At 56.2% G+C, this 21,585-nt stretch overlaps 1 protein-coding gene across 4 annotated transcripts in view; it reads left to right on the top strand.

Annotated features, from left to right (window-relative positions):
* Nucleotides 1-9,880, top strand: part of SBF1 (SET binding factor 1) — a 63,328-nt gene extending 53,448 nt beyond the window's left edge. The window contains exons 25-42 of one of the 4 annotated variants that reach the window (XM_084301081.1): nt 555-694; nt 1,387-1,591; nt 1,732-1,928; nt 2,028-2,165; nt 3,099-3,191; nt 3,497-3,574; nt 4,142-4,326; nt 4,399-4,575; nt 5,092-5,193; nt 5,275-5,460; nt 5,574-5,700; nt 5,785-5,915; nt 6,362-6,595; nt 6,708-6,818; nt 6,964-7,175; nt 7,373-7,460; nt 7,552-7,683; nt 7,833-9,880. In XM_084301081.1, coding sequence (XP_084157207.1) covers nt 555-694; nt 1,387-1,591; nt 1,732-1,928; nt 2,028-2,165; nt 3,099-3,191; nt 3,497-3,574; nt 4,142-4,326; nt 4,399-4,575; nt 5,092-5,193; nt 5,275-5,460; nt 5,574-5,700; nt 5,785-5,915; nt 6,362-6,595; nt 6,708-6,818; nt 6,964-7,175; nt 7,373-7,460; nt 7,552-7,683; nt 7,833-7,931 — 2,635 coding nt within the window. In that variant the 3' untranslated portion in view covers nt 7,932-9,880. The remainder of the gene's footprint in view (nt 1-554; nt 695-1,386; nt 1,592-1,731; nt 1,929-2,027; nt 2,166-3,098; nt 3,192-3,496; nt 3,575-4,141; nt 4,327-4,398; nt 4,576-5,091; nt 5,194-5,274; nt 5,461-5,573; nt 5,701-5,784; nt 5,916-6,361; nt 6,596-6,707; nt 6,819-6,963; nt 7,176-7,372; nt 7,461-7,551; nt 7,684-7,832) is intronic. The other 3 variants (XM_084301083.1, XM_084301082.1, XM_084301084.1) reach the window with 3 other exon arrangements.
* Nucleotides 9,881-21,585: the final 11,705 nt, after the last annotated feature.

Raw genomic sequence — 21,585 nt, 5'->3', positions numbered from 1 at the left:
GCAGGGCTTGGAACGAGATGGGCTCTGGGGTCCCTTCCAACCCAAACCATTCTGGGATCCACGATCGTCTAGGGACACGACAGATCAACGGGTTTGAGGGCTCAGATGTGGAGGTGGTGGCTTCAGAGCCCGGGACATGTCTGTCTCCATGCTGGTGGTGCTCCCGGGAGGATGGGGCGCTGGGGGCTGCTCAGCCTGGCTGCCCCCAGCCTCTGCAGCCTGGGCTCAGGGCTCGGTGCCGAGCGCTCGCCCCGTGCTGGGTGCTGCAGGTGGCATCCATCCTCTGGTGGCCGTGACTGTGACCGTGCCTGTCGGTGGTGGTTGGGGTGATCGGGGTGCTCCAGTGGTCGGGGTGTGCCAGTGGTCGGGGTGCTCTGGTGGTTGGGGTGGTCGAGGTGCTTTGGTGTTCAGGGTGCTCTGGTGTTCAGGGTGCTCCATCTCTGCTTCGCTCTGGGGGTGATGTGGGTGCTGCTCCAGCCTTCGGGGCCTGCCCTGGTGGCCGTGCTCGTGCTGGAGTGGGTGTCAGCTGGCCCCGGCCTCTTCTCTTGTTCCAGGACGCTCTCCAAAAACCTGGTGAAAAACGCCAAGAAAACAATCGGCCGCCAGTACGTGACACGGAAGAAATACACGCCGCCCGCCTGGGAGCAGCGGAGCAGCCAGCACTTCGCAGAGGACAACGAGGACGAGATCTCAGGTTGGGGGCACCCTGCGTGGGGAGGGAGGTGGTGGGAGCAGGGGGAGGCTGCAGCAGGAGCCCCTCGGTCAGCTCCCGGCTGTCACCGTGCAGGGAGCAGGCACAGGAGCTTCCCTGCGCACAGCCCTGCCCCTGGTCACCTCTGGCTGTCCCCAGCAGCCTGCCAGCTCTCATTCCCTTGTAGGGGGCAGCAAGCTGAGATATTGCTGCCTTAGGAACTGAAAACACCCAGTGAGCCGTGGGGGGGCGAGGGAGTTACTTGGGCTGTGGCCTCAGCCTGTCAGGAGAAAATGTGCAGCAAGAAAGCTTGGATTAGATGTGAGATGAACTCGTTTGGGCTGAGGAGCAAAGGACCAGGAGGAGTTCTCAGTACTGAGGATCCCAGCCTTCCCCCAGGAGGGCTGTTGGAGGAGGCATGGCTGTGGGAGCTGGGGTTCAGGGGGAGCAGTAGTGGCTGACTGCAGAGCTTCCCTTCTGTTCACGAGGATGCTTTGAATTCTGTTAACCTAACGAGCAAAGGCTCTTGCTTCAGAGCCCTTGGGAAGGGTCAGAGCTCTTCCATTGCAGGGGAGGGCAGTGGCGTGCAGCTCCCATCCTGTGCTGTCTCTGCTAGGCTGGACGATGCCCCCAGCTGCAGGCGGGACACCTCCTGCGTGCCGCAGGCTGAGCCGGGCCCCCCTTTGTCTCCGCAGTGTCCGAGGAGATGGACAGAAGCACTTTGACCCCCACCACCACCATCAAACCTTCGGAGAAGACCATCAACCACCTGGTGGAGCGAGCCTGCTGCCGCGACTACCAGCGGCTGGGGCTGGGCACGCTCAGCAGCAGCCTCACGCGCTCCAAGAACGAGCCCTTCCGCATCTCCACGGTGAACCGCATGTACGCCATTTGTCGGAGGTGAGCCCGAGCAGCACGGGGGCAGCCCCTGGGGAGAGGCCGTGGGGGCGCAGCGAGGGTCTCCGGTCACCCGTGGGAGCTGCGGGTGGGCTGGTGCTGCCCCTCGCCGCGCCCTGCAGAGCCTCCGCTCTCCCCCGCAGCTACCCCGGGCTGCTCATCGTGCCGCAGAGCATCCAGGACAACACCATCCAGCGCATCTCCCGCTGCTACCGCCAGAACCGCTTCCCCGTGGTGTGCTGGCGCAACTCCCGCACCAAGGCCGTGCTGCTGCGCTCGGGAGGGCTGCACGGCAAGGGCGTCGTGGGCCTCTTCAAGTCCCAAAACGCCCCCACCACAGGTGCCTGTCCCCCTCACCCCTGGGCAGCGCCGTGCTGGAGCGGGCTGCGGCCCCATCCCGTGCCCCGGGGCAGTGCTGATGCTCTCGGCTCTCTCCCAGGCCCCTCGCAGACAGACTCCACCAGTTTGGAGCAGGAAAAGTATCTGCAGGCCGTGATCAACTCCATGCCTCACTATGCTGACGCCAGTGGGCGCAACACGCTCAGTGGCTTCACCTCGGCACACATGAGCAGCGCAGGTGAGAGCAGCTGGGTCGTGGCGCTGCGCAGGGCGCAGGGGAGGCAGGAGGCTCGCACCTTACCTGGTGCACGGGGCCCTGCTCGTGGGTCCTGCTGCGTGTCCCAGAGCCTGGACAGCCAGGTGAGCAGCTCTCCCTGGTCTGCCACGTCCACGAAGGCAGCAGAGCCTTCCCGGCGCACTTCCCAGAGCTCCCAGTTCCCACCGGGTCTCCAGGACTGGTGGTGGTGGGGACGGGTTTGGGCAAGGCAGTGCCCCCGCACCTCCAAGCACTGGGAGCTCCCAACTGGATCCAGGAGCTTGCTGAGAGCCAGGGGTGGGTGGGAGGGGACGGACCCCATCAGCTGAGACCTCGGCACCAAGCGCAGCGGGGGCAGCGCGGGGTCTGTCACGGGACGCTGCGGTAAGTCTGCCTCGTGCTGCCCGAGCAGAGCTCTCCATTGCTGCCATTCCATTGCCATTCATCGTCTGTCCCTGCCATCCCACCCCGTCATTGCTGCGGAGGTGACCGGGGGCCAAAGGGGTGTAGGAGAGCCCAGCTCCCCCAGGGCTCGTTCCCTGGTGCAGGACCTGCCCAAAGCTGCTGCAGGAGCAGCATGGTCAGAGGGGCTGGGGGGCGGCGAGGGAGCAGGCACGGTGCTGGGGGATGTCCCCAGTGTAAAACACCCAGAGCAGGGCTGGGGCAGGGCGGTGGCACTCGCTGGTGCTGTGGGGTGCAGCCCCTGCTCACGCTGCTGCCGCAGGTGCCAGGCTGCAGCTGGAAGGTGTCTCCTGCATGCTGGCCCCTGGTCCCGGCCCCGGGCTCTCCTGCTTGCCGCTGGTTCCTTCTCGGGCCCCTTCCCTCCCTCTGGAGCAGCCGTGGGGAGGCAGGGCGGGAGGGCCCTGCGGGAGCAGCGCAGCGAGGCTCAGAGCTGACGTTTTGTTGGTGCTACAGATTTCTCCGACAAGAGGCAGCCTAAGCTGGGATCGCTCATGAAGCAGGTGATGGGAGGGAAGGACGATGGGCCCGGTACTATTAGCCGTGGAGGTGAGGACGTGCGAGTGAACGCTGCCTCGTGGGGGCCTCGCGAAGGCCCCCGGGCCGGGGCAGCTGGGGTAGAGTAGCTGCTTCCCTCTTGCTTCCCCAGAGCTCTGGCATGGGGCAGCCGCAGGGAGGGGAGGGAGGGACCGGCCGCAGGACCCGGAGGCAGCTCCGCGCCATCTCCATCCCATGCGTGGCTCCAGTCGCTCCATCCCGGCCCCCGTCCCTTCCATCCGTGTCCGCCCAGCGAGAGCGTTGGTCCAGCTCTGCCCGGCGCCTTCGCTGAGGTTGCTTTCGTCCTGTGCTCTCAGGGCTCGGTCACAGAGCCAGGGTCATCACCCTCTCCACCCCCAAGTGCGCGTCGGCGAAGGGCCGCGAGGCACCGCGAGGTACGGTACCGCCGTGCGCATAACCACCACCCGGGTGCTAACCTGACGACTGACCCCACACCCACAGCCCACACACCCCACGCCCCCCTCACACGACTAATGCCCCAGTAACACCACCGCCCGCCCGCTCACGCCTGCGCTCAGCTGAGCACGGCCCCGGTGCAGCCCGGCCGCGGTGCCTGCGGTAAGTACTGGGCCTGCCCGCGCCCACCCCGCGCCCTCCCCCAGGTTTGCTTTAGGCTCCTCGCACTTCTGCTGGTGCTCGCTGGTGGCGGCGGAGGAGAGGGTCTGGCTTGCAGGGAAGGGGGCACGGGGGCAGCCCGCCTTGCTCGGGGCTGGGGCTGTTCCCAGCACACAGCGGGTAGGAAGCCCTACAGCACCAAGCGAGGAGACGGAGCAAAAGCAAACCTGGTGCCCAGCACCTTCCCAGCATGTGCTCCGAGGGCTCTGCCCTGCAGCTCAGTTCCTACGGAGAGCTGCTCACCCTGCGCCAGCCCCTCGGGGTTGGGGCGAGCGCAGGGGCCGTCCCGGCCTCGGGGCCCCTTGGTGACTGCATCTGTCTTGCAGGCAAGTGGGGCAGCATCCGCGCCAGCGGGCGCATGAGCAGCTACGCCCTGAACGTGGAGATCGGGTCGCGCCTGGCGGGGAAGGACCTGCTGAGCGCCCAGCACAACGGCAGCCCCGCTGAGGCCAGCTTCCTGCGGCAGCACCGCGCCTCGCTCTACATCATTGGGGACAAGTCGCAGCTGAAGGTGGCCGAAGGGGACGCGGTGGCGGCGGGGCTGGGCGGCGGGTCGCACGGTGCTGACGCTCTCCTCCCGCAGGGGGTGAAGCCGGACCCGCTGCAGCACTGGGAGGTGGTGCCCATCGAAGTGTTCGACGTTCGGCAGGTGAAGGCCAGCTTCAAGAAGCTGATGAAGGCCTGCGTGCCCGGCTGCCCTGCCGGCGACCCCCCCGTCACCTACCTGCGGTCCCTGGAGGAGTCCGAGTGGCTCTCCCAGGTCAGTGGTGCCCCGGAGGCTGCAGGACCCCCAATCTGTCCCCATGGCCGGAGTCTTCGCTGTCGGCTCGTGTCAGGGACGTGTTTGTCCCTCCTGGTGAAGCAGAGGCTGAGGGGGGTCTGGGGGCTCTGTCCCGAGTGCCACTGGGCACAGAGTGGGGACACCAAGTGAACACCAAGCTGGGATGGGAGGAACAAGGCTGAAAGAGCCCAGACAACGTGCTGCTGGTGGCTGTGGATATGAGCACTGCGAGCATCTGGGGCAGCTGCTGGCTGGAGAAGCAGGGCAGGGACCCAGGAGCCGGGGGGACCCAGGTTCTGCTTCTCTGCAGGACGGGGTTTGTCTGCAGAGCTGCCGTGGGCACAGACCCGGGGTGCACTGGAGTTGTGTCCTGGCCCTGCAGAGCCCTTGTGCTCTGCTCCATTTGAAGAGTGCTCCAGAAGAAGGGCTTGCTTTGCCCCACAGCAGCAAATGAGCTTCCTGCTCCCTATTAAGTGTCAATCCTTGCCTTGGCAGATCCACAAGATCCTGCAGATCTCAGTGCTGGTGGTGGAGCTGCTGGACACGGGCTCCTCTGTGCTGGTCAGCCTGGAGGACGGCTGGGACATCACCACGCAGGTAGGAGCCCTCAGCTGCCCGGTGTGACGGCTGCCACCGCGTGTCCCCAGGAGCATCTCGAGCCCCCCCCTGTCCCTGCAGGTGGTCTCCTTGGTGCAGCTGCTCTCGGACCCCTACTACCGGACGATGGAGGGCTTCCGCCTGCTGGTGGAGAAGGAGTGGCTGTCCTTCGGGCACCGCTTCAGCCACCGCGGGGCACAGACCCTGGCCAGCCAGAGCAGCGGCTTTGCGCCCATCTTCCTGCAGTTCCTGGACTGCGTGCATCAGGTGAGGGCCCTGTGCGGCCAGGGCTGCCCAAGCACTGGTGCCAGCCCACGATTTGGGCAGCAACTGCCAGCATGGGTGTGTGCTGGGAGCCCTCACCTCGCTCCTCCTCGCAGATCCACCTGCAGTTCCCCATGGAGTTTGAGTTCAGCCAGTACTACCTGAAGTTCCTCAGCTACCACTACATTTCCAACCGCTTCCGGACCTTCCTGCTGGACTCGGACTACGAGCGCATCGAGCTGGGTGAGGGCAGCGTGCGGGGTGTGCAGGGGGGGGGCAGCTCAGTGCCTGGCCCCAAATAACGCCCTCCTGCCCTCCTCTCCGCAGGCCTCATTTACGAGGAGAAGGGCGAGCGGAAAAGCCAGCAGGTCTACAAGTCCATTTGGGATTACATCGACCGGCTGAACAAGAAAGCTCCCGTCTTCTTCAACTACATGTATGCCCCCGAGGATGGGGAGGTGAGAGCTCTGCCGCTGCTCTGGATCCACCTGCTCCAGCCCCCCAGGACGCCGCACTCTGCAGGGGCTCAGGGATTTCAGGGGGTACTGCAGGGACCCTCGAGCACAGGAGAGATCCTGAGCTGGCGCTGTCAGGGCTCCTTATGGGCTCATCACCACCACGAGCTGGATGGCGAGCCCAGTCTGGGGCTGGGCTGCTCAGAGCCTGCATTTGGGCTGGGCCCTGTCCTGGCAGCAGCTCTGGTGTCTCCGGGCCAGCATTGCCCTCTGCTGACCAGCCTGCAGCCAGAAAGCATCATCATGGGGAAAGCTCTTTGTGAAGGGACTGGTTTCCAGTCTGGACAGAGAAAACCAGTACAACGCAGGCTCATCTGCGACCCTGCCGCAGGGCCAGGTCTGCCTGGATGCCGCCGGCTGTTCTGAGCGTAACCCTGGCTCTTCCCTAGGTGCTAAGGCCGTACAGCAACATTTCCAACCTGAAGGTGTGGGACTACTACACGGAGGAGACGCTGTCCGAGGGCCCCTCCTACGACTGGGAGCTGGTGCAGGGGCAGCCGGAGCACGTGGAGGAGGCAGACCGGCAGGACACCAGCGCCCCGCAGACAAAGCGCAAAATCATCTGGCCCTGCTACGACAACCGCAGCCGCGTGGAGCCCGACGCCATCTCCAAGCTGCTGGAGGTGAGTTTGGGCTCGGACGGTGCCCCAGAGGTGGTTCAGTGCCCCATGCACAGCACTATGCAGCCCCCCAGGACACAGACAGCTCGGGCTGATGCCTGAGTCCTCCCTGCAGGAGCTGCACAACCTGGAGATGGAGCTGGGGCAGGTCCCGGAGCGCTGGAAGGACACGTGGGACAAGATCAAAGCTTCCCAGCGCACCGAGGCCCGGCAGGAGGGCAGCCGGGTAGGGCTGCGACGGGGCTGAAGGGAGGACTCGGTTCTGCCGAGGGTGCCCAGCGAGGCTGCTGTCGGCTCCTGCAGCCCGGGGCTGGTGCTTGGCGTGCCCGGGGAGCCGTCCCCCCTCACACGGTGCCCTCTGCCCCCCGCAGACCCCCAGCTCCCTGCTGATGTCCTCCGGCCTCTCCCACCACCGCCGCTCGCTGGGCGTGTACCTGCAGGAGAGCGGCGTGGGCTCCACGCTCAACCTCAGCCTGGACAGCGACACCAGCAGCACCTCCACCCCGTCCAGCGGGAAGCAGGGCGGCCGGAAGAGCACCAGCACGCTCTACAGCCAGTTCCAGATGTCGGAGAGCGAGAACAGGCAGGCAGGGGGGGACAGGGGTGGGGGACAGGGGTGGGGGGCCCTTCCCAGAGAGCTGGCACCTGGGTTCTGCAGCGCAGGGACCTCTGTGGTCCCCGTTGATGTCCGGCTGCCACCAGCTGACCCACACGCGGGCCCCTCTCTGCTTTTGCCCACGGGGTGCAATGGGGCACTGACGCACTGCCTGCCCCCCGCAGGTCCTATGAGGGGACCCTGTACAAGAAAGGAGCCTTCATGAAACCCTGGAAGCCTCGCTGGTTTGTGCTGGATAAAACCAAGCATCAGGTACTCAGGGGCTGGGCAGGGCGAGGGACGTGTCCGGGGTCCTCCCCTCCCTCCCCGTGTGCTGAGCTGTGTGCGGGACCTCTCCCCCCAGCTGCGGTACTACGACAGCCGGATGGACACGGAGTGCAAAGGTGTCATTGACCTGGCCGACGTGGAGTCCATCACGCCTGGCACCCCCACCATGGGGGCCCCCAAGACGGTGGACGAGAAAGCTTTCTTCGATGTGAGTGGGGCACCGAGCCCCTGCTGCAGGGAGGGGAGCTGGGCAGCTCACAGCCCCTGCCCCTCGCTGGGCTCCTGCGGGCCGCGGTGTCGCTGTCTCGCCCAGAGCAGCCGCCCGGCCCCGCTGACCTTCTCTCTCCTCCCCTGCAGCTGAAGACGACGAAACGAGTTTACAATTTCTGCGCCCAGGACGTGCAGCTAGCCCAGCAGTGGATCGACCGCATCCAGAGCTGCTTGTCGGACGCGTGAGCCTGGCTCAGAGGAGCCTCTATTCCAGGCACAGAGTCTCCCGCGCCCCAGCACGTGGAGCAGAGGCAGTGCCCAGGCTCGGCGCTGAGCCGGGGCTGTGACTGACTGGCGAGGAGCTGGACCCTTCCCGTCGGCCGCGAGTGTGCTGCACCGGAGTGCCCGCAGCCGCCCGTGCTCCCGCAGGTGGTGGTGGGGGCAGGATCAGCGTGTTACACTATGGTAGGACTGCGTAGTGGAGGAATTCGTCGCATTGAAGCAGGCTGGGGTGCGGGCGGGAGCCTGTCCTGCTCTGCTCCCCCGTCCTGTCTGAGCCCTGTAATTACCCTGTGTCCGCTCTGCACCTCCGGGCCAGGCGGCCTCGCTCCAGCTCTGCTGCAGCAGGGATGGTGCCGGCTGGCTGGAGAGGGTGCCCCCCGCCACTGCCCCGTGCTGCTAGAGAAAGCAGGAGCTGCCTGGCTCCCTCGTCCTCCCCACGGCTTGCATGTCTGCCCGAGCACCCACGGGGCAGGGCCTGCTCCCTCCTCACCCGGTGCCGCTGCCCCTGGTGCAGTCGCTGGCCCGAGCGTGGCCCAGGCTTAGCCCCTGCCCTGCTGGAGCCGGGGATCTGCAGCTCAGGGTGCCCGTGGGTGCAGAGGGCGCTCGCCTGAGCTCTGGGACCATCCTGCCCTGGCCCTCGGGCAGCGCTCCCCAGCCCTTGAGCTCTCACAGACTTGCACAGGAACAAACGAGCACAGCTGCTGCCTGCCCGGGGCTGCTCGCGGTGTTGTAGCTGTAGGTGCCAGGCACATGTATGGGGGGGGGCATGGACGTGGCTGGTGCCTGCTCAGGCTGTGACCAGCGGGCTCCCTGCCCTGGCAGGCTGCAGCCTCTACCTCCTTGCTCAGGCTTGCTGGCGGGGGTGCGTTCCCCACGGGAGGTGCCAAATGCTGCAGCCTCGAGGTCTGGCCCAGGCTGGGGGGTGCCCCTCTGTCCCTGCAGGTCCCTTCCCAGGTGGGGACCACCCAGCCCCAGGGGCAAGGGGTCCTGCTCGGCTGCAGCCCAGGGTGCCCACGGGCTGTGAAGCCAGGTGATGACGCCAGGGCCAGGATGTGATGGGCGCTGTCGGGTGCCACACGGCCTCTGCTCTGGTCTCCACTCTGGCAGCCCCGTGCGTCCTGCGGCAGGGAGCGGGCAGCACCTCAGCGGGCACCATGCCGGGCACTGCGCTGTGCTGCCCGCTTCTCCCCACCTCCGGGGCTCGTCCCCTCCCCAAGCCCCCCCTGCTTGTGCTCAGGCTGGGCCCCTGCCGGCGCTGCCAGGCCGAGCCCACTGGTGGAGGGGTCCCGGCCCCGCAGGAGGGCAGATTTGGCCCCACAGCACTGCTGGGGGCTGCGCGTCCCCCCCGCTGCCACCTCCCTGCTTCTTGCTGTCACAGTGTCAGTGCAAAGGGGGAATCTCGGTACAGAATCAGAGCCTGCAGCACCTCATCCCCTGCACTGGTGTTACCGCGGGGGGGTTTGGCCCCGCTCACCCCGAGGTCGCTTCCTGGGCAGGTGGAGGTCGCTCGGGGCTGTCCATCCGTCCGCAGGACGGGACCCGGCCCCCGCAGCCCTCCCAGCTCCGCGAAGCAACCGTGACCAGGGCCCGACCCTCCACGCCTCTCCTGCAAGCTCAGCCAGCTCTCCTACCTGTCTTGTTTTTAAAGGAGTTCCTTGTTTTATTTCAGTGCAGAGGTCTTTGTACAGTCTTAATCCCCAGGTTCCCCTCTTTGTTTTATTGTACAATAATGGCTGTGGCAGGTAGCTGGTGTAACATGGAGGTTTTGTAACTTACCTGAGCAGTTGTAGATTATTGAAGTTTCTGTACATTGTGTCAAACATACAGAGTCCTTGTATTGTATTGTGCCTAGAGGAAAAAGGTTATTATATAAAAGAGAAGACTAACTGAATTTAATAAAAAAATTAATATGACACGTGCCCCTTGTGCTTCACTGCACCAACAGCGGGTACCCCGCAGCCCCCCAGCACCGCAGGAGCTGCAGGATGGGGGCTGCCACATGTGGCCGGGGCCAGGGCCCATAGGAGAGCAGCCAGCACAGCGAGGAGGAGGAGGGCAGGAGCCCCGCCAGGACTGTGCTGAGCAGGGTTCAGTGCTGCCCATCGCGGTGCCCACAGAGCGTGGTTCATCAGGTGTTTGCTGCCTGGGGTGTTAAAGCTCTGCTCTGCTGTGAGGCCATCTCTGCTGGTCCCTGCTACATCGTGGTGGGGACATCCGGAGCAGCTACTTTTAAGACTAAAAGCTAATGAACAAAACCAGCAGCCCCTGTACAGCTGTGTAAGTCTCCAGCAGCTCAGATTTTATGCTTGGTTTTCTCTCAGTTTCCAATCCTCCCCCCTGCCCCCTACACAACTTGCAGCTGTGACTTTCAATTTGTTAAACGACTTTTTTTTTTTTTTTTCCCCATTTGCTGTCCATATGAAAGGGTTTTGTTTGTTTCTGTCTTCCTTCTTCACCTTGCAGGAACACAACCCCATTTGTCTCAGGCTGTGCATACAGCTGGTTCAGGCCCTGTCCCCATCCTACTGACCGCCCTTGGGGTCCCCTCCAGCCCCAGGAGCGCGTTCCGAGGTTGAACCAGTTCCCATTTTTCATGTGGCGATGCAAGGAGCTGTCTCCAAGCAGCTCACACTGTGCATGGATGAATCACAGCACTGCTGAGGCACGCTGAAAACTGCCTTAAATCTACAGCAGCTGATGGAAACCAGTGAAGCTGAAGCAAAAAGAAACCTAGACCTAATGATGCCAGTTTGCAACCTCACTATCATGCCTTGGTGGTGCACCACGCTTGGGGCTGCTCACCTTGGGCAACCAAAAAGCTTCATTACTATGGATGGGAACTGTGACTTCACGCAACTGTCTCACTTAAACCTGCTCCTGGCTGCAGCCACCACGATGGGGACCCCTTGGAAAAAACAGAGGGAACAAGAGAAGGCTTTATGTGATGACTTCATCCCACAGCCCTGAAACGGGGTCAATGGGGAACAAGCTCCAGGGGTGAGTCCCGGCCCTGCTCCACGTTTGTGCCGGTGGCTGGCACAGCCTTTACCTGCAACTAGCACGGCTTTCTTGCTAGTGAAGACTTGAAAACTTGTCACAAGGCTCCTGGGGATGGAGCTTTTTCTTGCAACACAGCAGTGAGTCAACAAAAAGGGCCGGGCTGCACACGGAGCATTTGTCAAAGCTGCTAACAGCCCAGGCACCCGGGGTGCTGTGGGTGGTTTGCCTGCCTGCAGGCCGGGCTGTGGCAAGGACTAAACCCGGGTGAGCAGGAGCGTGGCTGCAGTTGGATGTGCATTGGCCTCACCATCAGCCACGTCCCTGGTCACAGCCCCCAGACACTCTGGAGGTTTCATCCAGAGCCCCAAATCCTGCCCTGTACCAGCTCCTGATGGGTGCCAGGTCACTCTCGCTTCAGTGGTGCAGATTAAAAGCAAAGCCTCGCTCCTCTTACAACGCTGCTGCTGCTTTTTCACCTCCTCAGACAGCGCAGGTGCAGGTGCCGGCGCGCTTTTACCTTCTCTCCTCCCCTTTGAGAGCAACAAAAGCCTTCAAGCCCCACTGCCCTGGCCTCTGCTTCCACAAGGTCCACGGGAGGTGCCCCAAGCCCTGGCCACGGCTCCTGCACCCCCACGGGGGGGTCCCACAGCCCCGGCACTGCCCACGCACAGCGGCCGGGCTGAGGCCGCGACGGCGCCTGGCTCCCGGGAGCGGCACGGCGGGGCTCAGCGTCCTGCAGGAATCCACCACTGGCACGTGAATTTTGAGCTTTTATTGATAGTTGGAATTTACAGCCTAAAACTGACAACATAGAGAGATGCAGACTTTTTTTTTTTCTTTTTCTTTTTTCTTTTTTTCTTTTTTTTTCTTCTTTTTTACAAAAACAAAAACCAAAATAACCAAAAGCCACCAGCATCAGTTTTACAATATAAAAGTTTTGACAGTAGAGAGACTAAAGTACATCTGGAATTACTCAGAAAAATAAACAGGGAAAAAAGGCAGTAATTTAAAATTTGTCCCTCATATATACACATAGATACACAGACATTGCTTACAAAGACCCGGTTTCAACATTTAAGGGCAGTAGGCATCATGAGAAAAAAAGGCTCCCCTATGTCATTGCACTAAATTAATTCACCCAGTGGGGCACCCCCCTCGCCAACCCCTCCCGATTCAGAGGAAAGGCCACTTGAAGCTAGGACCGAGCTTCCGCGTCCCCCGGGGGCTCGGCGAGGACCCCCCCGCGCCAGCCCCAGCCTCCGGGCAGCCGCTGCCTGGCACGTCCGCTACCACAGCCTCAGGACACCGTCTATGCAGGCAAGTATTTCTTATTGCTATACAGAGTGCATCTTACCTATCGTCAGCCACCATTTTATGGTTTGTTTAAAAGGCAAAAAAATAAAAAAGAAAAAAGAAAAAGAAAGAAAGGAAAAGAAAAAGAAGCATAGATTCAGCCCCTAACACTTGTTTTTCCAGCCAGGCCACCGGGGCGCCTGCAAACCCAATGTGCAGCGAGCCTTTCCTCGGGGAAGCACTACAGCTGGGCTTTCCAACAGTGCTCAACAGGCAGATTTTTCAAGGAAACTTGGCTCTCCAGACACCAAAACAAAACACCTGGAATTTTAGAAGAGCAGAAGAAAGTGGGTGCAGAGCTTTGCTGAAAACCTGGGCCCCTGTCTGGGCACGGAGCACTGCAGAGCCCGGCTCCCGAGCCCACCACAGCCCCATCCACACCCTGCGGTGCAATTCGCCCACCTTGCACCGGGCTGCGAGGGGTCCCAGGAGCCAGGAGGGCTTCGCCCTGCATCCCGCCAGCCCTGGGACTCGGCGCTGAGCGGCGGTGACACCGGGACTGCGCGGTGCCCGCTGCACGATTTCCTCTCCCAAAATGAGGCACCGCGCCCGGCCGCGGCTCCGCAGGGACGCTTGGATGGAGCTGCCCAGCCAGAGGCTCCTGGAGCCTTCCAGTTTTCTCCGAGTTAAGTAATTCTTTTTTAAAAACATGTTTTGGGTTACTTTTAGTTTAAACAAGCATTCCAGGTCCTCTGGCACTGGGTGGCAACTGGTGAGCTTCCTAGGGTGGACGGGCCTTGAATAAGTGGTTTGTGCTAACAGTCAAAAAGCCAAACACCTCCAATTGTCTCACGTCTACACCGCAGCCTAACGCCAAACCGAACAGAAACCGACAGAGGTTATGGAAAACCCCCAGAAAAGCAACTCCAGGAGTTACAGGCAAGAGACCGTGGATCAAAATAAAGTGGCAAAGAATATTTAATATTCTGATTGCTTTAAATATGCCAAGTGCAAATTAACTGGTTAAACCATGGCGTCTTTTCGAGTTTGAAAAGGAAGTTTCTGTTTGTCTGAGCAGATACACCCTATAATAAAAAATATCATTAGAACCATGGATATTTTCATGTGCAATAATACGTATTACCCACTCTAAGTACGTACATGTATGTATGCATATAAGTATACACACACACACACACACACAGATATATGATGACCACCTTAAGCACTGCCAAGCTGATCTATAGTGCCAATATTTGGGTTGTGTTAAAGAAAAAGTTTACAAAATATCAGGTCAAGAAAAAGGTTTCTATAAAACTTTACATTTCAACTGAAGCTGCTCATCTAGATTTTAAACACTGTCAAAACCCAGTTTGGATACAAAAGGCAAACAGAGAAACAGACAAGGAACAAAAATTAAAAATCAACAACCTTATTTTCCATGAGCCTCGTTGAGAAAACACCAAAATGAGAAACCATTGAGCACTTTTTTTTTTTTTTTTTCAGTCTGAAAATGTTCCTTTAACTTAACTTCACCTACCTAGAGAAAATGGCAGCAAGGTATTTATAACTGTAGCGAAACAGTAGGTTATTGTCAACTGAGAAACCCTAACGAGTCGTTTAAGTCTCAAATTTAAGCCCAGTGGAAGCGAGTCACGAGTGAATCCTGCCCTCCCAGAACCCTTCCTCCACGCGCCCAGTACCTTTTTTATTATTATTATTATTTGTACCAACGATTACGGTGTTTTAGAAGGTGCACACTTACCCATCAAGAAATTAAATGCAAACCCAAAAGCTCTGAGAAAAATAGGTCTAAGGTGAAGAAATTTAGAAATATACACATATTTATACATATATAAATAGACCCTATGTACACGACAAACAAGAGGGCGAGAGAAGGAATGGAAGCCAGCCCCGTGTGAGCCCAGCGCCCCCGCCCCAGTCCCTGTGCCCCCGTCCTGCCCCAGCCCGCAGTCCCCGCAGTCCCCACAGTCCCTGCAGCCCCCATAGCCCCCACAGCCCCCTGACCCCCTCTGCCAGCTCTGCACTGCCCTCGGCCACGCGCAGCCTCGTGCACGCAGAGAAGGCGCTGACGCTTCCAGGAGAATTTATCAAAAATAGGTGAAAAACCTCTCAGGCACAGCAACAAACGAAGGGTGCTCCTCGTGCCTCGACCTGCTCTGGGGATCACCGCCAACGCGGGCAGAACAATTTTCTCCCTTGCCCCCCTGCAGCCCTTCCCCGGGCACCAAATGGCCGCGGGGTCACCCGGTGGCCCCAACATTAAAGCTCTGCAGCAGAGGCAGACGCCGAGGGCGAACACCCCACCAGAGCCCCCATCTCCATCACCTCCATCACCACACACAGCACCGCGCCCCCGAAGCCTCACAAGGTGACCCTGGGCCCAGCCACACACCGTTGAGCTGGGAATTTCTGCCCCTGTCCCATTGGCACACCCGTCCCAGTGGGGGTCTGGCACAGCCAGCACAGTGCCCGGAGCCTCGGGCAGCCCCCCAGAGCCACCCCGCTCCCTCCTGCACCGTGCGCCCGCAGCAGCCCCGGCCCCTGGCACCCAGCATGGGGCCGGGCTCCATCTCCGTGGAGTTCCCAGATCCCAACCAAACACAGATCCTGACGGCACCGCTGGCTCCGTGGTAAGGTCAGCAGCCAGAGCTAATTTCAGCCTATCGCAACTTAACGCAGAATGTTTTAGTATTTCCATGACGTTCAGTTATACTGATATTTTGCTGCCATGACAGGTGTGAACAATTGTGAAATGGGAAAGCTTGTCGGCAGCTTTTCAAGTATTTCTCACTGTTTTACAGAAAAGTTTCTTTTCATTTAAAAAAACACAATTCAGATGAGGAATATCTATATTTGATAAGGGGAAAATATTTACACGCCATATGGACAAATGTGTTTTTTATTTAAATTACATGTTAAATAATAAATATTTAATATTAAATATTATATTTAAACACAAAATTATGTATAACCAATTTCTTAGGAGCTTTTAAGCCTAGTTTCTCTAACACTTGGAGGACAAGTTCAATGCACACTTTCTATTTGGGTATCAATAAAACATTCTCAATAGACACGAGGACGTGCATGAATTCACCCTTCCTGCTCCACGTTAAATGCTCTGCTGCACTAGCCTCCGTCACACCGTTTCTGTTCTCCTTTGGGTAAGGGACCTGCTCTCCCTGCACAGCCCCGACCCGCAGGGAGCCCACGGGCTGCTGGCAGGGGTCACTTGGTGACTTGCAGCACCCAAGGAGCGCGCAGGAACGACGATGGCACCAATGCCACCACGCTGCACAGACCCCAGGTGCTAGAGGTGCTCATGGTGCTCCGGCTGCGGTTCCTGCACCACAAAGGGGGGCAGAGGGCCCTCGACCAGGACCTCAGGGCCACCTCGTGGGGTCGGCACGTGCCAGGGGTGCGGTAATGGTGTAAGCGGCTCCGAGGGCTGGGAGGCAGGGGAGGGAGAGCACAATGAACAGAAACACCTTTTGTTGGAATCTGGGTGGCTTTAAGGCACTCGGAACCACAACGGGGTATTTTAACACTACTGTTACTGCATGGGATCCTTCTGCTCATCACCTTCTCTTTCCCTTTATTTCGGGGTATCTGGAGATGAAAACTGACTCCAAAAATTATTCCAAAGCTGGAACGAGAAGAAATCACTCCTGAACTAAAACAAAGGCACTGGCGTTTTTATATCTGGAATTTTTATTGCTGATCATCGTTTTGCCCTAGAGATAACCAGACAGTTTGCTCCCGTGAGGGCACTCAGTCATCAGCTGGAACACGAGCAGGACGAGCTCTCCCCTGGAGTGAGGACCGACATGACAGGGATGGGAACGGGAGGGAGACAAACCCGGTCCCTGCAGAACGGGCCATCCAGATATCCAAAAACCCTGTGTGAGATTTTAGTCAGAACAGTGACTGTCAACGCTGGGTGCACGCCCAGGTGCCAGAAAGACAAAGTTCCTGCTCACAAGGCGATGTGATGCTACCCCTCGTCTCCGGGACAGGCGGCTCAGGGGAAGGGGAGGAGGGGTTTGTGCAGTTGTGGCACAAAAGGAAAAGTTTGGAAGTGTTAGAAATGGGATGGGGAAGGGAAGGGAAGGGAAGGGAAGGGAAGGGAAGGGAAGGGAAGGGAAGGGAAGGGAAGGGAAGGGAAGGGAAGGGAAGGGAAGGGAAGGGAAGGGAAGGGAAGGGAAGGGAAGGGAAGGGAAGGGAAGGGAAGGGAAGGGAAGGGAAGGGAAGGGAAGGGAAGGGAAGGGAAGGGAAGGGAAGGGATAGAGGTCTCTATGCCAGCTAGGTCTTGATGAGTGTCTGTAAGTGAGCACAAATTCCTTTTCTTAGTAAAGTTTCAGCGGGTACACTGACAGATATAAATTTTTTTTTTTCTTTTGAGGAAGATGAGTTATTCAGCAGTTTTACAAGGGAAATACTAGGAATGATGGGACAGAATAACTGGAACTCAATTACACATTAACAGTATACACATCACATCCAGAGAAGTTTCTGAAAGGAAATGAAGTCCCCAGTGCTCTGAACTCCCGCACCCTGCGCTTTGCCCAGTTTACTTTAAGAAAGAAGGAAAGAAAAGTCTGTTCAAAGTCTCAGGCAAAAAGAAAACACTGCTTTGAAAATGATTGCAAAGATGATTTTTTTACAAAGATACTCTTTCTGTTTCAAATCATGTAAAGGAACTCAACACTGACTTAACTATTACAATTCACTATGTTATTTACTAAATACTCTTTTTCTTTAACTTCTAACATTTTCATGTAACATGCATATATTCAAGTGATCCTTATGTTACAGTCAACAATTTACATAAATTTATAGCATGAGGTAATTAATGGTTTTCTTTACGTTTTTTGTTTCTGAAAGAATAAGAACACAGAATTTTAAATTACACGTGATCAATGCACTTTAAGGCAAGTTTAGTGCCCTTTGTATTCTAACTGATACTGGCAAGTTTCAGGTATCTGACAAATCCCCTACAAAGGACTCGGCCCTGCTCTGTAAGGTGCCACTGCAAACCAGCCCGTTTTGCCTGCGGGGCGGTTTGAGCGGGCGGCTCTGGGACGCCAGGACAAAACGCGCGGCTGCGTACAGGCTGGTGTCACCCGACCCAGGAAAGAAAAGAGGCGATTTTCAACACAAAGTCCTTCCTTCGGATTGCCTTGGGAAGTCAGTCATAGCTTGGTGTTTACGTATGAACATGAGATGAGCAGTAAAAGAGAGAGAGTTGCAGTGCAAAATCACTGCTACCGACCGCCGCGGGTGCCAGCTCCGGGCTTCCAGCAGCAGAGAGCACAACTTCCCTTTCAGGTAACCTCAATGCCACCACGTACCACAGACCAGTTCTCAACACACGTTTTGCACATGAAAGCACGTGCAGCTGCAGGGTGCCCAGAGCCCTGTCTACGAGGACGAGGACGTGCGCACGAGCTCTCCGCGAGGGCCACAGGCGGCGCGGTCACACCACGGGGTGCCTGCAGGCTGGGGCACAATGCCCAGCTTCCCGGCACAGCACTTCAGCAGGCTTACTAGGGAACGAGGAACAGTTTCAAGCCATACACGAGAAGGTTTCGATCAACATTTGCTGTGCCTGTAGCTAGTTCTGTTCCCAGCTTAGCTCCGTGAACGCCCGAGCCGAGGAGATGCTTCTGCAGGACCCGGCAGCGCCGTGCTGCACTGCAGAAGATGGGGTCACGCAACACCCACCCACAACAGGAAACTCTCTACAGCGTGTCTATCTAGAAAGTTTTGCAAAACTAGCTATGAGCATCAAAATTACGCGATAAAAGATTTTCAATAGCTTATATCTGTCCAAACCGCTTGAGAAAATAAAAAATAGATGGGGAAGAATCTGTCCTTTACAAAAGCCCCACAGCTCCGCGGAGAGAAAAAGGATTTTTCTCTCCTGATCAGCATCAAATATAAAAATACATTTTACACATAGGCATATTTCACTAACATTTTTATACTTAAGTTGTGAAAGGTGACCGGTAACAGTCACTAGGAAATACAGTTAATTTTTGTACAAAAATTAATAGGGAGGTTGGACTGGTCACCACAATGCCCTTCTAGTAATGAGGTAAGTGAGTTTCAGATGAGATAAGCTAACATATAGGAGCCAAATTGTTTATTTTCTGCATTTCAATTTGTCAAAGTTTATGTGTAACTGTCCATAGAAAATGCCTGCTTAGGTTTACAAGAAACGTCACATCAGCTGGAATTCTGTCAGTAGCTACCAGAGAGAGAAACCACTACGCAAAAGTCACTTTCTCACCTCAGACAAAACCTGCATTCTCCATAAATTCGGAAACTTTAGCCATTATGAAATCAACATGAATGGCATCAAACCCAAAGGATTCTTAATTTTTCACCAAAGTAAATTGTAAAAATGGTCTAATACATTTTATCTACTTCCAGAGGTGTCCATTTCTGCTAAGACCTATAAAAATGATGCATAATTCTGGAAATCAGCTAAGGCACTGTCCATAATTAAACTCACACCACACGGTTGCCCTGACCAGAAGGATTTCTTTTTTTGCAAGTTTTCATGCAGAGGTAAAATGACTACTTCAAACTTCATCCCAAGTGACTTTAAAATTCAGTACCAGTGGAAATGATGTACTTACAGCTCACAACGCCCAGCTCTGAGATATGGCACTCTGTTCTGATTCACTGAACTGGTTGTACCAGTGCAACCTTAGAAGACAGTATTTAAGATTCAAGAAATCATATTTAATATGAAATGTCTCCTTCTAAGATTCAATTAGCTACAGGAGGGTCTAGGTAGTTTTACTGTTCAGAAAACAATTTTTACTTTGAACAATGTAGGCATTTTTTAACTAACAAAAAACAAAACAAAACAAAAAAAAGCACTTTGACAAGAAGACACATTTCTTAAGAAAAGGGGGAAATACAGATGCGTTCAGCCAATCCAGGCCACCCCCCCAGGTTGTAACAGAACAGACAGCCCCCCCCTCCCAGTGCCACGTGCCAGCAGCAGGGCGTTCTGATCAGCTCAGCACACCAGCTGCTCTCAGCTCCAGCTTCTGAACGTGCTCTGACGGGGGCTGACTGAAAAAGAAAAGATACACAGCACAAGTGCAAGGGGCTATGAACTCAAATCTCAGTGCAACAAAAGAAAAAATCCTGCTGCAACCTGATTAGATAAGCAACTGAATCAAACACAGATCAGCTACAAACAGACAGGCAAGCCCCAGCCTTCTGAAAATACACATTGCTGCACTGTCGATACACTCGATGGCCTCCAAGGCAAGGGTTTTCTTTAATGAGCTTCCAGAGAGCCTTCAGCTCTTCACTGCCCATGTTCTATTGAAAAGAAAGACTAAATGCTTCCAAGGCGAGCTTTCACTGTATTCCACACAGCCACGCTATGGAGTACACACAGGTTTGAGTAACAAGGCAGAAACAAATCCTTTTGCACGCTGATTAAGGAAACCATGCAAGTTAGGACAAGGCTAGAGAAGAAAGAAGCAGTAACACCACGTTTGTCAGGAAGCCAGAAGCTAACAGCAATGAGGAATGTGTTCTGCAGTGACAGGGACAGCTTTTCTCAGGCCACTCTGAAGCATTTGGCACCATCAATTCACAGCTGCACAGCCCCTGGGACTTTTCTGTGCCCAGCACTGAACATAGCGAGACCTGGTTTAAGCCCTTGCCTGGCATGGCATTCTCAAGAGGGACACAAGCAGCGCTCCCCGTTTTCCTTCGGTTCTTTTCTTAGGCAACACACTTATTTTGTATTTATTTATTTTAAACTAAAGCCCCCAGCCCACACAATCTGAGCAGAAAGCTGTAAGACTTTCTCAGAACAAGGGAGAATTGTTGGTTGTTTGTTTTCAATGAGCTGTAATGTCCAGACCAGAGAAAAACTCTACTGCATCACAGGCCAACAGCCATCCCCCTAAATCATGAACCTGCCCAATACCACTCGGCCCCTTCAGTGCTCTGCCCTAGTGAGTGCTCTTCCCTAACACCAAGGGACTGAGATGAGATGAAGATTTTCACTTCTGGGACAACCATCCAAAAATCTTGTTTTACAGCTGGGACTGGCAAAAGAGCGTGTAAGTGCGTTATGCTTGCCTTGTGAGAGCTTGCAACCGGAGATACAGGTACTTTTCCAACAGCAAAGTTCGTGGCAGAATAGGACTTCAGAGAGAACTGAATTATGGTAAAAAAATAATAAAAAAAAAAATAGTAATAAAAATTAACACGCTGTTGTAAACAGCGGGTCTAGTTTTATCTCTTTTTTGCAATTGCACCAAAACCTCTTATAACAACAAAATCAACTGCTTACAGGAACAAAATCACTGTTTATAAACTGTTTATAAGTTTAACTGTTTACAAATTTGTATGTTTTGAACATGGTTCAGGCTGAGATCACTGCTTTGGGAAAAGCACGTGGAAAAAAATAACTGACTCTTTAAATGACTGAAAATTGCAGTGTGAGTTACTAAATAGTATCAAAAAAGTCAAAAATTACATTGCCAAAATATCAGATGATCTTATTCATCACGAATAATTAACCTGGCAGGCAGGACGCAGGACTGCTCTCGCACAGTCCCAGGGGACATCAAACTGCGCGGTCACTCCCCGAGGACTTGCAGGGATTGTGGCACCTCCTCCACCACGACTGGCACAGCACGTTGGTCTTTACCAATATCTACAGAAATATGGGAACTCTGCCACACAGCAGCTGTTTCCCCCGTGAGACAAAATGAACGACTGACGAAAAGGAGGCTCCTTCAGCTTCCTTCTGATTACCACTACACCAAGACAGGGCTTAGCAAGTCTGAAATACCTTACCACTAAACTACTACTGAAGATAGAGTGCCAGAAAAGAAGTGCAAACAAAGGGGAAAAGGCAAGAAGCCCCATCACGGGGCTGCTTCATGGTGGGATGGGGTGAGCCGAGGCTGAGGGGTGATGGAGCTGGGTCCCCAGAGCCCACCCCCAGCGGCTGGCAGTGAGGTCTCCTGCTGTGGTAGGTCGTGCCACTGATAAATCTTGACTTCAGTTACAGCTCACTGGCTCCTTTTTGGAGAAATGATTTTGAGATGCCAGTGAAGAACAAGAAAGCCACCTTAAAGTTCCTCCCTTAGATATGTATTGATGAATAACCCTCAGTGCTCACCCCCCCGCACGGTGCGGCACACCCAGCGCCCTTCCACCAGCAATAGGTAGCTGAGGTTCCACTGTTGTTGGGTTTTGCTTTTTAGTTTGTGCGCCCACTGGTTTTCCATTCGGCTTGCCAGCTGCAGATCTGTAA

This window comes from Netta rufina, assembly GCF_964035555.1.
Source record: "Netta rufina genome assembly, chromosome: 1".
Classification (NCBI taxonomy): domain Eukaryota; kingdom Metazoa; phylum Chordata; class Aves; order Anseriformes; family Anatidae; genus Netta; species Netta rufina.
The sequence above is the reverse complement of the archived record's forward strand: the minus strand, read 5'-3'. Positions and strand labels throughout refer to the sequence as shown.